Genomic DNA, 13,874 nt, shown 5'->3' on the forward strand with positions numbered 1-13,874 from the left:
ATTTCCAACAATGTTTTGATAAAGGCATTATGCCGAAACGTCAATTAAAGGAGTATAATCAGAGAGTTATAATTATTTAATATCCCTTCGGATAATTCAACTGAGTTAAACCAGAATGGCTGAGAATCTCTGTTATTTATTATTATGCATCCCTTTATAGAAATAGGTAACAATTGCTTTGCAAACGAACAACCTGTAGGTCATTTGTTTGGATGGTCTATTGCTTAATTTTATCATCTAGAGAATGTCACTTGAAAGGAAGATATTAATTTAGTTTAAGGTCAAACAGGCAAGGTTATAGTGGGGGCATATAACACAAAATTTGTTAGCTGTATGATATCTAGAGAACAGCATGGCCTTCAATGATTTAAAATTGTATGCTGGTTACCTGAGATTCAATCGCATATCAAAGTCACAGTGGCATGTAGCATGAAAACATCAAAGCTCAAGGTCACAGAAGCCTGCAATATCAAACGAAAATATTTCAAAAGAATTGCACATATTGATGATTTGGCTGAATGTGGAAGGTCACATATGTTTAACAGACATACCTTGTATTTTCATTAATTATTAATCATAAGTTAATAAATTGACATTGCCTCCATATGAAAAGGGGGAATAAACCCCTGCGCTGTTTGGGTACTTGCATCTTATGTATGAGAAGTATGCAAGCCACTGCTAAAACAGTCATATTGTATGGATAGAAATCTTAGCCTCCTAACAGACAGAACTCACAGCTACCAGCAGTTTTGCATGGAGCCTGTTTGGGTTGTTTCAGCTGTTGTTGTGCAGTGAAGATGTTGACCAGAGCAAGGAGATGCAAGACCCTGTCTGCTTCAGGTCAGCCTCCATGCTGTCTAAGATTAGAGAGGTAACAAGTAGTAGCTAACAGAGTCTTGAAGTAACACTTACTCTGTCTTCTGAAATTCCAGTTTGTCCACCTAAATGTTAACTAGATAACCACAAAAATAGTTGGCCCTTTTAGCCCCAATTTGTTTCTTTATGAAATCTTAGGAATGATGATCCAAAATATTCTTTTTTTAGCTCACCTGATTGCTCAGGTAAGCTTTTGTGATCAGTCTTTGTCCGTCGTATGTCCGTCCGTCATCCACATTTGGTTTGTAAACACTCTAGAGGCCACATTTCTTGTCTGATCTACATGAAACTTGGTCAGAAAATTTGTCCCAATGGTACCTTATTCGAGTTCGAAACTGGGTCATGCTGGGTCAAAAACTAGGTCACTAGGTCAAAAAAAAGAAAAACCCTGTAAACACTGTAGAAGTCACATTTCATGCCCAATCTCCATGTAACTTTGTCAAAATGTTTGTCTTAATGCTATGTTGGTTGAGTTTAAAAGTGGTTACGGTCCATTGAAAAACATGACCGCCAGTGGGCGGGGCAGTTTTCCTTATTTGTCTATAGAGAAACCTTGTAAACACTCTAGAGGCCACATTTCTTGTTCGATCTTCATGAAAGTTGGTCAGAAGATTTGTCCCAATGATACCCATACATGCCATACGTCCCGATCTCGGCGGGACAGTCCCGCTTTTGGGCCCTTTGTCCCGCCGTCCCGATATGAGACGATTTGTCCCGACATTCGTAAAAAACGATGTAAGGTCTATAGGTTCCCAATAAAATTTGCTATTCAAGCTCTGTTTCGCTAACACTTACCCCGCTAATCCCTTTATTGCCCCCAATTAACTATCCGATTCTACTTATCGTGTGTTCCAGTGTTGTTTATGACACCTTAGCAGCGATTTATCGGCTAATTATTGATTTCATCAGGCATTCACACCATGGTGGTCTTCAAGATAGTGGTCGCTTATTGCTATCGATAGTTGTATTATAATGAAATAAATGTTGAAAATGTGTTTATTTTTGTATTTGTTTGAAACGGTTTACAAAACAATTGTTTTGTAAAATTAACTCTACGTCATTAATGAGTCTTTTACATTCAATGTTTAAGTCATAAATAGCGGGATAATCCGAATGTGCAATATACCAAAATCGCAACAAACAGTCCAATAAGTGATACCCATCCTGTCTAGTGTAATTGGGTGTAATTGTAATAAAAATAACGAGGTGCTATGCATGACAGTTTGACCCTACTCCAATTAAGCTAAAAACCACGAGGTGCTATGCATGACAGTTTGACCCTACTCCAATTAAGCCGCGACAATTGACAAGTAACAAACTGTGCATGGATACAGGCTGAAAAAACATCGCAACAAACAGTAAAAGTAGTACCCATCTTATCTTGTGTTATTCTAATAAAAACAACGTGTTGTTATTCATGACAGTTTGACACTACCCCAATACAGCGCCTGACAATTCACAATTCAGTTTAATGTGTGTATATAAGAAGAAAACAAAATATAATTATTAACATTAGAGAAAAATAATTCGAGTAAAGCATCCATAGACTTCTTTTGTCCTTTTGTTTTTGTTGGTGTAAAAACGGTTGACGCGTTGTTGAGAGTTAAAATGAACACAAAGACGGTTTGCTTCCACCAAAAACCTACCTCGGAAATGTGTACGACCGCGCATTCCGTGTGTAACTGATGTAACTGTTCGGTAGATAGTTTACTGTAACCTGTACTTTCAGTGTACTGGATAGCCTCCCCTGCGTTAATGTTTGCCATTGAAAGTAATATAATGAGTATTGTTGTCGTAATGTTCTAGATTTTGTACTCTAAAAAGATGAATATTATCCTCGTTGTTTGCTATTGTATTATTTTATAAAACTGTTATTGTTATGTTTTAGATTCCATGCTTCATATCAGATGTTTTATGTCTTGAATAAAAGTATCAAGAGTATTTGTTAGTACTATACTGACTACAGTAAAGGTGGAATGATAAATCGTTTTAGGTGTCCCGCTTTTTGGTCAAATGTCCCGACAATTTTTTATGGATTGTCCCGCTTTGGACCTAAAAAATTATGGCATGTATGGATACCTCGATTGAGTTTGAAACTGGGTCATGCTGGGTCAAAAACTAGGTCACTAGGTCAAAAAAAGAAAAACCTTGTTAACACTGTAGAAGTCACATTTCATGCCCAATCTTCATGTAACTTTGTCAAAATGATCTGTTGGTTGAGTTCAAAAGTTGTTCTGGTCCGTTGAAAAACATGGCCGTCAGTGGACCGGGCAGTTTTCCTTATTTGGCTATAGAGAAACCTTGTATACACTCTACATGCAACATTTCTTGTCTGATCTTCATGAAACTTGGTCAGAAGATGTGTCCCAATGATACCTCGATCGAGTTCGAAAATTGGTCATTCTGGGTCAAAAACTAAGTCACTAGGTCGAAAAAAAGAAAAACCTTGTAAACACTGTAGAAGTCACCTGTCCAATCTTCATGTAACTTTGTCAAAATGTTTGTCTTTATGATATGTTGGTAGAGTTCAAAAATGGTTCCGGTCCGTTGAAAAACATGGCTGCCAGGGGGCGAGGCAGTATTCCTTATATGGCTATAGAGAAACCTTGTGAACACTCTAGAAGTCACAACTTTTGGTTGAGTTCAAAAAGGTGAGCAAACTAGGGCCATCTTGGCCCTCTTGTTATAAAGCTGTATATTCAGCATGCAAATCATCAGTGAAGCCAGTCAAGGAGTGACAAATGTTTCCTGAAATGGAATGTAATGGGCCTGCATTATATCAACAGTTCAGGTCATACATACAGATAAAAGTTGCACATTGTTTGTATTATAATTATCTATACCCCCACCAACAAAGATTAAAGGGGCTACACTGGTGGGACCTTGCTGGTTGGTTTGCTGATTAGCAATTCTTGTCCTTTAAACAACTCTTTCCATTTTTTCGATGTAGTTGTTTAACCAAGCTTTTCACTTAAAGGTATAAGCACTCTTATACGACTTTTTGATTTTCTATTCTTCCTACGCATATTTGTTATTGTTATTGTATTCTGCATTGATAATATAAGTTTAAATACAATTAACAGCTCTAAAAAAAATACATTTTAAATTGTTGACCCCAATATGTTTTTACCATTTTTTCTAAATCATGTATTTACAAGTTTAACTTTTATTAATCCAAATATTGAAGAAACAACACTTTTTTAGTATGTATAAAAAGATAAATGCATAATATATAGGGTTAAAATGATCAAGAGTCAGTTAGTATGTACAAATAGATGAATGCATAATATATAGGATAAAATGATCGAGAGTCAATTAGTATGTATAAAAAGATGAATGCATAATATAAAGGGTTAAATGATTGAGAGTCAGTTAGTATGTATAAAAAGATGAATGCATAATATATAGTGTTAAATGATTGAGAGTCAGTTAGTATGTATAAAAAGATGAATGCATAATATATAGTGATAAATGATTGAGAGTCAGTTAGTATGTATAAAAAGATGAATGCATAATATATAGTGTTAAATGATTGAGAGTCAGTTAGTATGTATAAAAAGATGAATGCATAATATATAGTGTTAAATGATTGAGAGTCAGACAAGCTGTAGAGTCTGACAATTTTACAATGATTTATTACCCCTAATAAGTAAGGGATATATATGCAAAGAACGAGAACCAGACACAGAAAGATCATTAATCTATCAAAAGTTGTTTTTCTTTTGTTTGTTACGTGTTTTCGCTTTTTTTGGAGGACAAGGCTAAAAATCACACAAAGTGCGATCATTTTGAAACACTTTTCACAGAAAAAGTAAGTTTTCAACTCGCTGTGGCTTATCTTTATTATTGTAAAGATAGAAAATATGCTTTCTTTAGAAAGACAAAATGGTAGATTTGCCTATCAGTCGGACAGGCATGGGCAATTTTCAAAAAAAAAACTTGCTATTACATTTGGTTTATTGATCCAGTTGTTGTTTTTTTATATCAAACTTGCCCAGTTATATATTTAAATCTAGATTAACATGCATTTTTTGTACGATACTTAGAAATACTTTTTTTACCAAGTGCTTTGTCACAACAGCAAATCATGCACACAGCACCATAAACAATAGCCTTTTTTCACAAGATTTAGCAATTTTAGCTCGCAAAATCAATCTTCATTTGTAATATATTTTGTGGTATAGGTAAGCTTTGTTTATGATTTTGTTTTGGTTCTGAGGTTGATTTTCTCAGGTTTAGTACTACATTATTAATTAATTAGTTTAGAATAATTGACCATGTGCCTTCCTTTATTGAATTGTTTCGCTCGGTAAACCCTATAGATTTTGAAAACCAGTCAGACTTGGAATTATGTAAAAATTCCAATGGGCAGTGCAATAATTGGGGTTTTCCTCCATCACCAGACCTGTTTACTTCTACGGATTCGCCGTAGTTACTACGGATTATTTGGCGAAACTACGCACTACGGATTTGTACTGAAAAACTACGGATCCATCGATCAAAATGGTCAAATTTCAGTTTTTAATCGTACTTTTGCTTATTTTCGGTCTTTGCGGGTAATTTATCAATCATAATCATTTTGGCGCTTGTGTAGTAAGAAACGTTAAAATTCAAGCCTCCCGGGGAACGAGTGCTGATCGAGCTTGTCGAGTCGTCACCGAACGACAACTGACTTACGTATTGGTTCGCAAATTTAGCCGAATATATACGATTTTACGTTGCTATTCAGTATACAGATCTCTCTCTCTATTGCGGAGAATACCGACGATAGTCGATGTATTGGGATTGAGCACGCCTGATTTTACACACGTCGAAGATGGCAGCAAGCAGACGAGACATTGCGATTAACGGCGAAAATAATAAATACCATTCAAATTAACAACGGATATCATATGGTCATTAGGGAATAATGTAATGCGTGTGTCAATTAACGCAAAATACTACGTTTGAGATAAAAAAAAAATATCAGAAATCTGCACAGTGAATGTGCGTCACGGAAACGAGTGTTGGAAAATTGATATTCAGTCTACTCACAATGAGTATCGTTCAAAAATGGAAAGAGACAAACATGATTTGATTTATATGTTAGTGGATCTGTGTATACTCAGATTCATATGCATATTCTGCTTTATTATGTTTGTTACGCTGTACAGTTTAATGAAATAGCATTGAACTGAGGTTGTCAAGTGCAAGATATTGAAAGGTAAACAAATAAAATATACTACATGTGTATTTTAACTCCATTTAATACATCATTAACACAACAAGAACACTAAAGGGTGTTTGTCAATATTTGTTTATGTTTTCCCCTTATGATATTTAATTTTAAAAAATACTGAATCAAATTAATAGCTACTCTTAAAGAGCTTATGATCAAATGGTGTATTTAAGAATCTATATATTATTGCAAGTTTAATATGCATGTGGATGGATATTAACTAAATATTGTCTTCATTGTAAGAAGACATTAAAGCAGCACTTTATAATATAAAAACGCTGTCAACATGCACTTAAAAACAATTTTAATTCTGTTTCTTATAATCATATTTATAATGCTTAATGTTTCCCAATTTCATGGTTTATAGCGCTATTTTATCCAATTTCATGGTTTATCACGCTAATTTTCCCAATCCAAATGACACAGGCTGTAACAAATAAAAGCAATAAAATCACTTAACAGATTAAATTATTAGCAAGTAAATTCATCTAATGCTTTATTTACCATTAAACTGATCTGTGACCCAGTCATGGTGTTTTAATGCTTAAAATGATTGAAAAGGTTAAAACTACTGACAACAGCCCAAAACTACTGAGAGATGCCCTCCATTATACTGAGAAGCAATCGGTAGGGTAAACAGGTCTGCATCACTAATAAAATGGGCATTTATTGAAATATCACTGCAAAATTGTTGACGTGATGTTTAACCTTATGCAAAAAAAATCTGGAGGTCAATTATTCCAAGCTATATATTGTTTTAGTTAATACCCTTCACTTGTTAATTACTAGGATGACGAATGTCATTATCATCAATATGTACGTTGTTGGTATGTACCACAGAGGAAGAAGAGGAATAGAGTTAAAGAGGCTCTATTTTTGCAAGTTGGCGCCAGAAAATCAATTGGATACGGATGCTGTAGCCGTCTTCAATGACAGAGAGCTAAACCAGGGTGTGTGCTTTCTTCAGCGTAAAGAGGCTAGGAAACTAGGGGAAGCTTTGGGTTGTGCAAAGGGCACATGTTACCTGAGACCCTGAATGAAGACAGAAAAGTATTCAAGATTTAAAGGCCTGAAGCAGAACTGCATTATTGGGTTTAAATGTCAAGAAGATGTCATGCGATTGGAGTCAATGCTGAATGGCACCTATATGCACAAAAAATACTGACAGTTTAAGACCAGAATGTGGTGCTAGATTAAACCTGTTAGCTTTATCTTATCTTATATATTAAAAGTTTGAGTTTGTTCAAAGTTCAAAATAAACGAATACAAACCTTTTACACTTCTCTGCATGTTCTTTCTTATAAAATTATATTACTTTACAGTGTCCAATTACAAATGGTCTGAGCAGAACATGACCAACACTGTTATGACCGTCAACCATGGTTTGTCAGTCCGCCATGCTGTTGAACTATGGTCCAAAGTCACAGTTGTCTGACAGTTTCACTGGAAAGGTCAAGGGCGGCAGTATATGGGGGAAGAAGCCTTGGCTATCTATGGTGGATGAAGGCGCCTTGATAAGTGCTGATACTGCCTGTGCTGATAAGGGGCTTGGATTCTCTAAAAGCAATTAGATGTCATTGAAAAGTACAATTTTTACAAGACTGGAGAGGATTTGAAATATGGATCAAACCAGCACCCAACTGTCTCTAAGGCCTCTGAAATTATATTCAATTATAAATATTATAAATAAAAAAATAATGTTCTTCCTAAGGTTCCCGTAATGTATACAGTAAGCTTCTCTTGAGAAACGACATCTGTTATAGCCTGTGGGAACGCATCTAGTCATTGAATACCACCATATTTCTAGCAAGACAACCTAAAAGCTGCATGGGTTTTACGCAGAGTTGTGTAAAAATCCATCATGTACAGGGTTAAATTTAATGTCAGGGAGTCCAGATAGGCAAAAGAAGGGATAGCCCATCTTTGGTTTACCAACCATTTTCTACCAAGTATTGGACCAGCACGCCCCCAACTTTTGATCTTTTAGGGACACGGCTCGCACAACAACTTAAGAGTTTCTCAAGCTAGCACATCAAGAGAGCATTATCCTTAGGGAACTACTCAGCCATATCAGCCACTGGACCCAGCCATTTGATAGGTCTGTATTTAAAGCACTCAAAAGCAGTTGGAATGCCAATCTTGATGAATTCATAAACAAACAGGGCAATGTCTCTTGCATGCTTGGTAACTTCAGTTTTGTATATGTGTTTGGCAAAGCGTGGGCGGCTTCAGTAACACGTAGCAATATCATTAGTGGGTTCGGAGCAACCCGTATCCATCTGTTCAACCCAAGCGCTATTCCTGACCTAGCTTACCTACCAAGTATGGAACTTGCTGCGGGGACCACAAGAAATTTTGACCTTACGGAGACCTCAACTCTGCCTTGAGCTATCGAGGCTGTTGCCTCAAGTCTGCCTGCAACAACCGAGCTTGTACCTCCGCTATGTGTTCAACTATTCAGTCCAAAACCTCAAGTCTGCCTGCATATATGGAGGCCCCTCACAATCCTTCAGATATTCATACAGATAGGGTATCAGCAAACAGACTACAAGTAAGGTCATGACGTCAGTTCCGATTGGGGCATCTTCAATTGGGTCATCCATTGATTCCACCACAATGTTTGATCTTCCAATAGGTGAGCATGTCATTGATCTCACCCTACTCATCACACATGAAAGCTCTGTAGCACAATAGACCAGCAGTGATGTATCAGAAGTAACAGACAGGTTAAATGAATAACCAGGCAGTGATTTACAAGTAACAGATAAAAAAGCTCTTGAGGTAGTTGAATCAACACTTTCAACAGAACTGTTATTAAAATACTACGCTGTCTTAATGAGTGGTAGGGATATTGATGACAATATGTATCAAAATTGGAAGATGTACAGAAGCAAATGTTCAAGTAAGGATACATCGCCCAAAGAAATAATTGAAAAACATGTCCCTGTACTAAACGTAAAATCAAAAACAACAAAACAAAATGCCAAAAGTAACCCCTACTTTGTCATTTCAGTAGATGAATTATATGAAGAGAAATTGAAAAAGGAAGCAGAGGAGAAACAAGTGGCAATGGAAAAGTAAATAAGCAAGGTCGAAAAAGAAGCAAAAAAAACAAATACAAGATAGTAAAAAAGGGGAAATGATAAACTAAGGTTTTCGCGGCGTGATTTGAATGTTGTTGTTTTTTTTATTAGTGTGTCATAATTGCATACATTACATTGCATTTTAGGATTTCAAAATGATTTGACAGGAATGTCACTAAGGTGACCTTCTACAAAATAACAAATGGGGGTATACTAGAAACACCGGTCTGTTATCTTTTCATAGACCAAAAATTGTCTGGATTTGTCCTACAATTTAACCATACACAATTCAAACTTGAAAGTAATGTTCCTTATTTTATGAATCTACATCATGACCAGTCAAATAGTAAGTCACAAGGTCAAAGCGTAGAAAAAAATATTGTACTAGTTAAAGTCAAAGACTTATCTTATGTGATATGGGAGACAACATTTGATATTGAATATAGGCTTGATTCAGTTACTCCCCTTTTACTGTGAGATTAATATAAGTCTTGCATTGTCCATAACATATCAAATATCAATGAATGTTATAATAACTTGGCCAAAATGCAATTCATCATAAGACAGCAAGTTGCATGTAAACCTTTACTTCCTAACTCAAAGGTCCAAGTCACACTAAAGAATTCAAAGATCAAATTTGCCATAAAACACCTTGTTCTGACTGTAATTTTGTCATTCATCATGCTATTTAAAGATAAATTACCATAAATAAAAACTATGAGGAGACAGCATTTTATCTTCTTTCCTTAAAGGTCTAGGTCACACTCAGAGGTCAAAAGTAAAATTTTTGACCTTTAAACAGCTTGAATATTCATGTGTAAGTTAAACATATATGATGGAATTTAAAATAGTAGATGGGAAAAGAAGCGTTTCATCATAATATCCCTTCGTTTGCGATCAAGGTCACACAGCTTATTTGGACTGTAACTGTGTCATTCATCATGCTATTTACGTATAACTAACCTTAACTGACAACCATGAGGATACTGCATTTCATGTGAAAAAACTGTGTTCAGGGTCACACTGAGCGGTCAAAGGTCACATTGCTGTTAATCATAATATCCAGGCTGTATTTTTTTCATTTATCATTTCAATTTTAAAATCACTTAAACCTCAACTGACTACCATGAGGAGACTGAGTGTTCACGTACCACCAGTTTATTATCCCCCGCCATTATACATATATAAGGCGGAGGGATATTGTTTTGGTGTTATCTGTCCGTCTTTCCGTACGTCCGTCTTTCCGTACGTCCGTCCGGAGCCATATCTTGGAAGTGCTTTGGCGGATTTCATTGAAACTTGGTATGAGTATATATATATATATATATGGATAAGAGGATGATGCACGCCAAATGGCATTGTACACCATCTGTAAATAAGGGAGTTATGGCCCTTTGTATCTTGAAACAATGCTTTTTTGAGTGTCAAATTTAACACTTTTGTGTCCAGAACCATATTGGCGGGGGATATCAATTCAACAAATTTGCTTGTTAATCTCAAAGTTCAAGGTCACGCTTAGAGGTCAAAAGACAAATTTGGTCAGAAACAGTTTGTGTTTGACGTCAGTGGAGGTTTGAGACAAAAGTGGAATGTGGGGGCATCCATGATCGATGTACACATTTACATTGCTCTTTCAAAGTTGGTGCCTTCTTTCATGTCAAATCTTCAACGATTGGTTTCCGAGAACTCAGGAGAGAGCATAAGGGCAATCATGGCCCTCTTGCTTTTGCAATTGTTCATAATGAGATTTTCTCAAACGCATTGTTCTGCCATAAACAAACCATTTTGATAATGTTTATGATGATTGGTGGTTGATGAACAGTAAAAAAAATGTTTTACGATTAATGTATACCCTTAATAAAATATTTTAAATATTTCAGGTAATATCATTAGTTTTTACAGAAAAAAAATTAATGAGCGAATAAACAACTGTTCTTAACTTGAACCGTGTTTGACCTCCAATCGTGAATGCATGAAAGTTTGAAATATTGATGTTTTATGTTGCATTATGTATAGGATTATATCACATCTTAAGTATAAAGTTGTATGAAAATTTATATGAAAGTTGGTAAATACTATTGTAGACATTATAAATATCAATAAGGTCTGCAATTATTTTATTTTGTATTTATGTATCAACGCTAAAATAAGTAATCGCCACATCAAAATGTGTTATGTTGTATATACATCAATTAATGCTCATCATTTACCCATGCGTCAATCCACACCGATTGGGTAAGACAGAAACAATAGAAGGCACAAAAACACTGTCTGGCAAAGAATGCAAATGTGTGACTTGAAAGGACACATTGATGATAACATGTGAAAAATGTTGTTGGCACCAAATATTTAGTTCAATATAGATATTATTTTGAATTAAAAATATACAATTTTGTTAAATTAAAAAGGATAAAAATTAGGACTGTGGGGAAAAAGTTCAAAATAGTGATTAATTCTTATTAACTGTGTTCAAATTATGAACATGGGATGGGCTTGATAAAGTTCAAGGGAACTTTAAAAAAAAAATTGGGGCTTTATATTTTTTAGAACAAATCGAGTATTTATGATGACAGTGCAAGCACGGTAACATGGTATGGCATACATGCCAGACGTCCCGATCTCGGCGGGACAGTCCCGCTTTTGGGCCCTTTGTCCCGGCGTCCCGATATGAGACAATTTGTCCCGACATTCGTAAAAAACGATGTAAGGTCTATAGGTTCCCAATAAAATTCGCTATTCAAGCTCTGTTTCGTTAACACTTACCACCGCTAATCCCTTTATTGCCCCCAATTAACAATCCGATTCTACTTCTCGTGTGTACCAGTGTTGTTTATGACACCTTATCAGCGATTTATCGGCTAATTATTGATTTTATCAGGCATTCACACCATGGTGGTCTTCGAGAGTGGTCGCTTATTGCTATCGATAGTTGTATTATATTGAAATAAATGTTGAAAATGTGTTTGTTTTTGTCTTTGTTTGAAACGGTTAACAAAACAATTGTTTTGTAAAATTAACTCTACGTCATTAATGAGTCTTTTACATTCAATGTTTAGTTCCAAAATAGCGGGATAATCCGAATGTGCAATATACCAAAATCGCAACAAACAGTCCAATAAGTGATACCCATCCTGTCTAGTGTAATTGGGTGTAATTGTAATGAAAACAATGAGGTGCTATGCATGACATTTTGACCCTACTCCAATTAAGCTAAAAACAACGAAGTGCTATGCATGACAGTTTGACCCTACTCCAATTAAGCCGCGACAATTGACAAGTAACAAACTGAAAGACGGTTTGCTTCCACCAAAAACCTACCTCGGAAATGTGTACGGCTGCGCATTCCGTATCAAGCTGATGTAACTGTTCGGTAGACAGTTTTTTGTAACCCGTACTTTCAGTGTACTGGATAGCCTCCCCTGCGTTAATGTTTGCCATTGAAAGTAATATAATGAGTATTGTTGTCGTAATGTTCCAGATTTTGTACTCTCAAAAGATGAATATTATCTTCGTTGTTTGCTATTGTCTTATTTAATAAAACTGTTATTGTTATGTTTTAGATTTCATGCTTCATATCAGATGTTTTATGTATTGAATAAAAGTATCAATAGTTTATGTTAGTACTATACTGACTACAGTTAAGGTGGAATGATAGATCGTTTTAGGTGTCCTGCTTTTTGGTCAAATGTCCCGACATTTTTTTATGGAATGTCCCGCTTTGGACCTAAAAAATTATGGCATGTATGGGTATGGATACTTTGTCTTTGTTACATATGGGATTACTGTTAATATAACAAAAGTATGGTTTCCGTTTCAAATCAAGTTTTAGGTTTCCTGAGAGGTATTTGATAAATTGGAAAACTACTAAATTACTTGATAACAACCAAATATTATCGTTTTTGACTGCTTTTATACAAATAGTTCGCTCAAGAAACAAATGCCCAAACTCTAACAATAACAAAATAAGTAAAGTGCACAGTCCTGCTTTTCTTATTTTATAACCTTGGTTGTCTTGTAACGTTATGATAAAAATAATATATAAATTTGAAATTATTAATACATCTTTCATTGAAAATTATTAATAGTATAATACTTGAATTTTGGAAATTATTAATATATGTCCAATTATAAAGAAAATGAATTTATAACAAAATTATAGAAATGTGTTTAAAATATTTTGCAAAATAAGACAAACCTTTAAATTAATTGTTAAAATATTTAGATCAACAACTTGAAAGGTCACCCTCCTCAAAAAAGTGTGTGAAATGTATGTTTTAAGTACGTTTTGCTTGTGTTAAACGTGGCGGTATTGGCACTGCGTTTTATGTGCGCTTTTTCTTACAGAGTGAGTTTTTAACAAAAACCAACAAACAAGAAACTGTGCGCTTTTTGTGGGTAAATGTGCGTTAAACGTGCGCTTTTTATAAGTGCGTTTTTGACTGCCATTTATGTGTGTAAAATGTGCGCTTTTAAGTGGTTTAAATGTGCGCTTTTTGCGAGTTAAATGTGCGCTTTTTTATTTAAAAAGCGCACATTTAACTCACTTTAAGCGCAGTTATAACCCACATAAAAGCGCACATGTGTGTTAAATGTGCGCTTTTAAGTTGGTTAAAACTGCGCTTTTCAGCGAGTTAAATGTGCGCTTTTTTATTTTAAAAAGCGCACATTTAACTCACGTTAAGCGCAGTTATAACCCA

The 13,874-nt window shown here is 35.2% G+C and overlaps 1 protein-coding gene across 1 annotated transcript in view; it reads left to right on the plus strand.

Moving 5' to 3' along the window:
• Positions 1-13,874, plus strand: part of LOC127878479 (uncharacterized) — a 349,860-nt gene that overhangs the window by 248,382 nt on the left and 87,604 nt on the right. Inside the window, exon 26 of the mRNA XM_052425005.1 lies at positions 779-871. Coding sequence (XP_052280965.1) covers positions 779-871 — 93 coding nt within the window. The remainder of the gene's footprint in view (positions 1-778; positions 872-13,874) is intronic.

This window comes from Dreissena polymorpha, chromosome 4, assembly GCF_020536995.1.
Source record: "Dreissena polymorpha isolate Duluth1 chromosome 4, UMN_Dpol_1.0, whole genome shotgun sequence".
Classification (NCBI taxonomy): Eukaryota; Metazoa; Mollusca; class Bivalvia; order Myida; family Dreissenidae; genus Dreissena; species Dreissena polymorpha.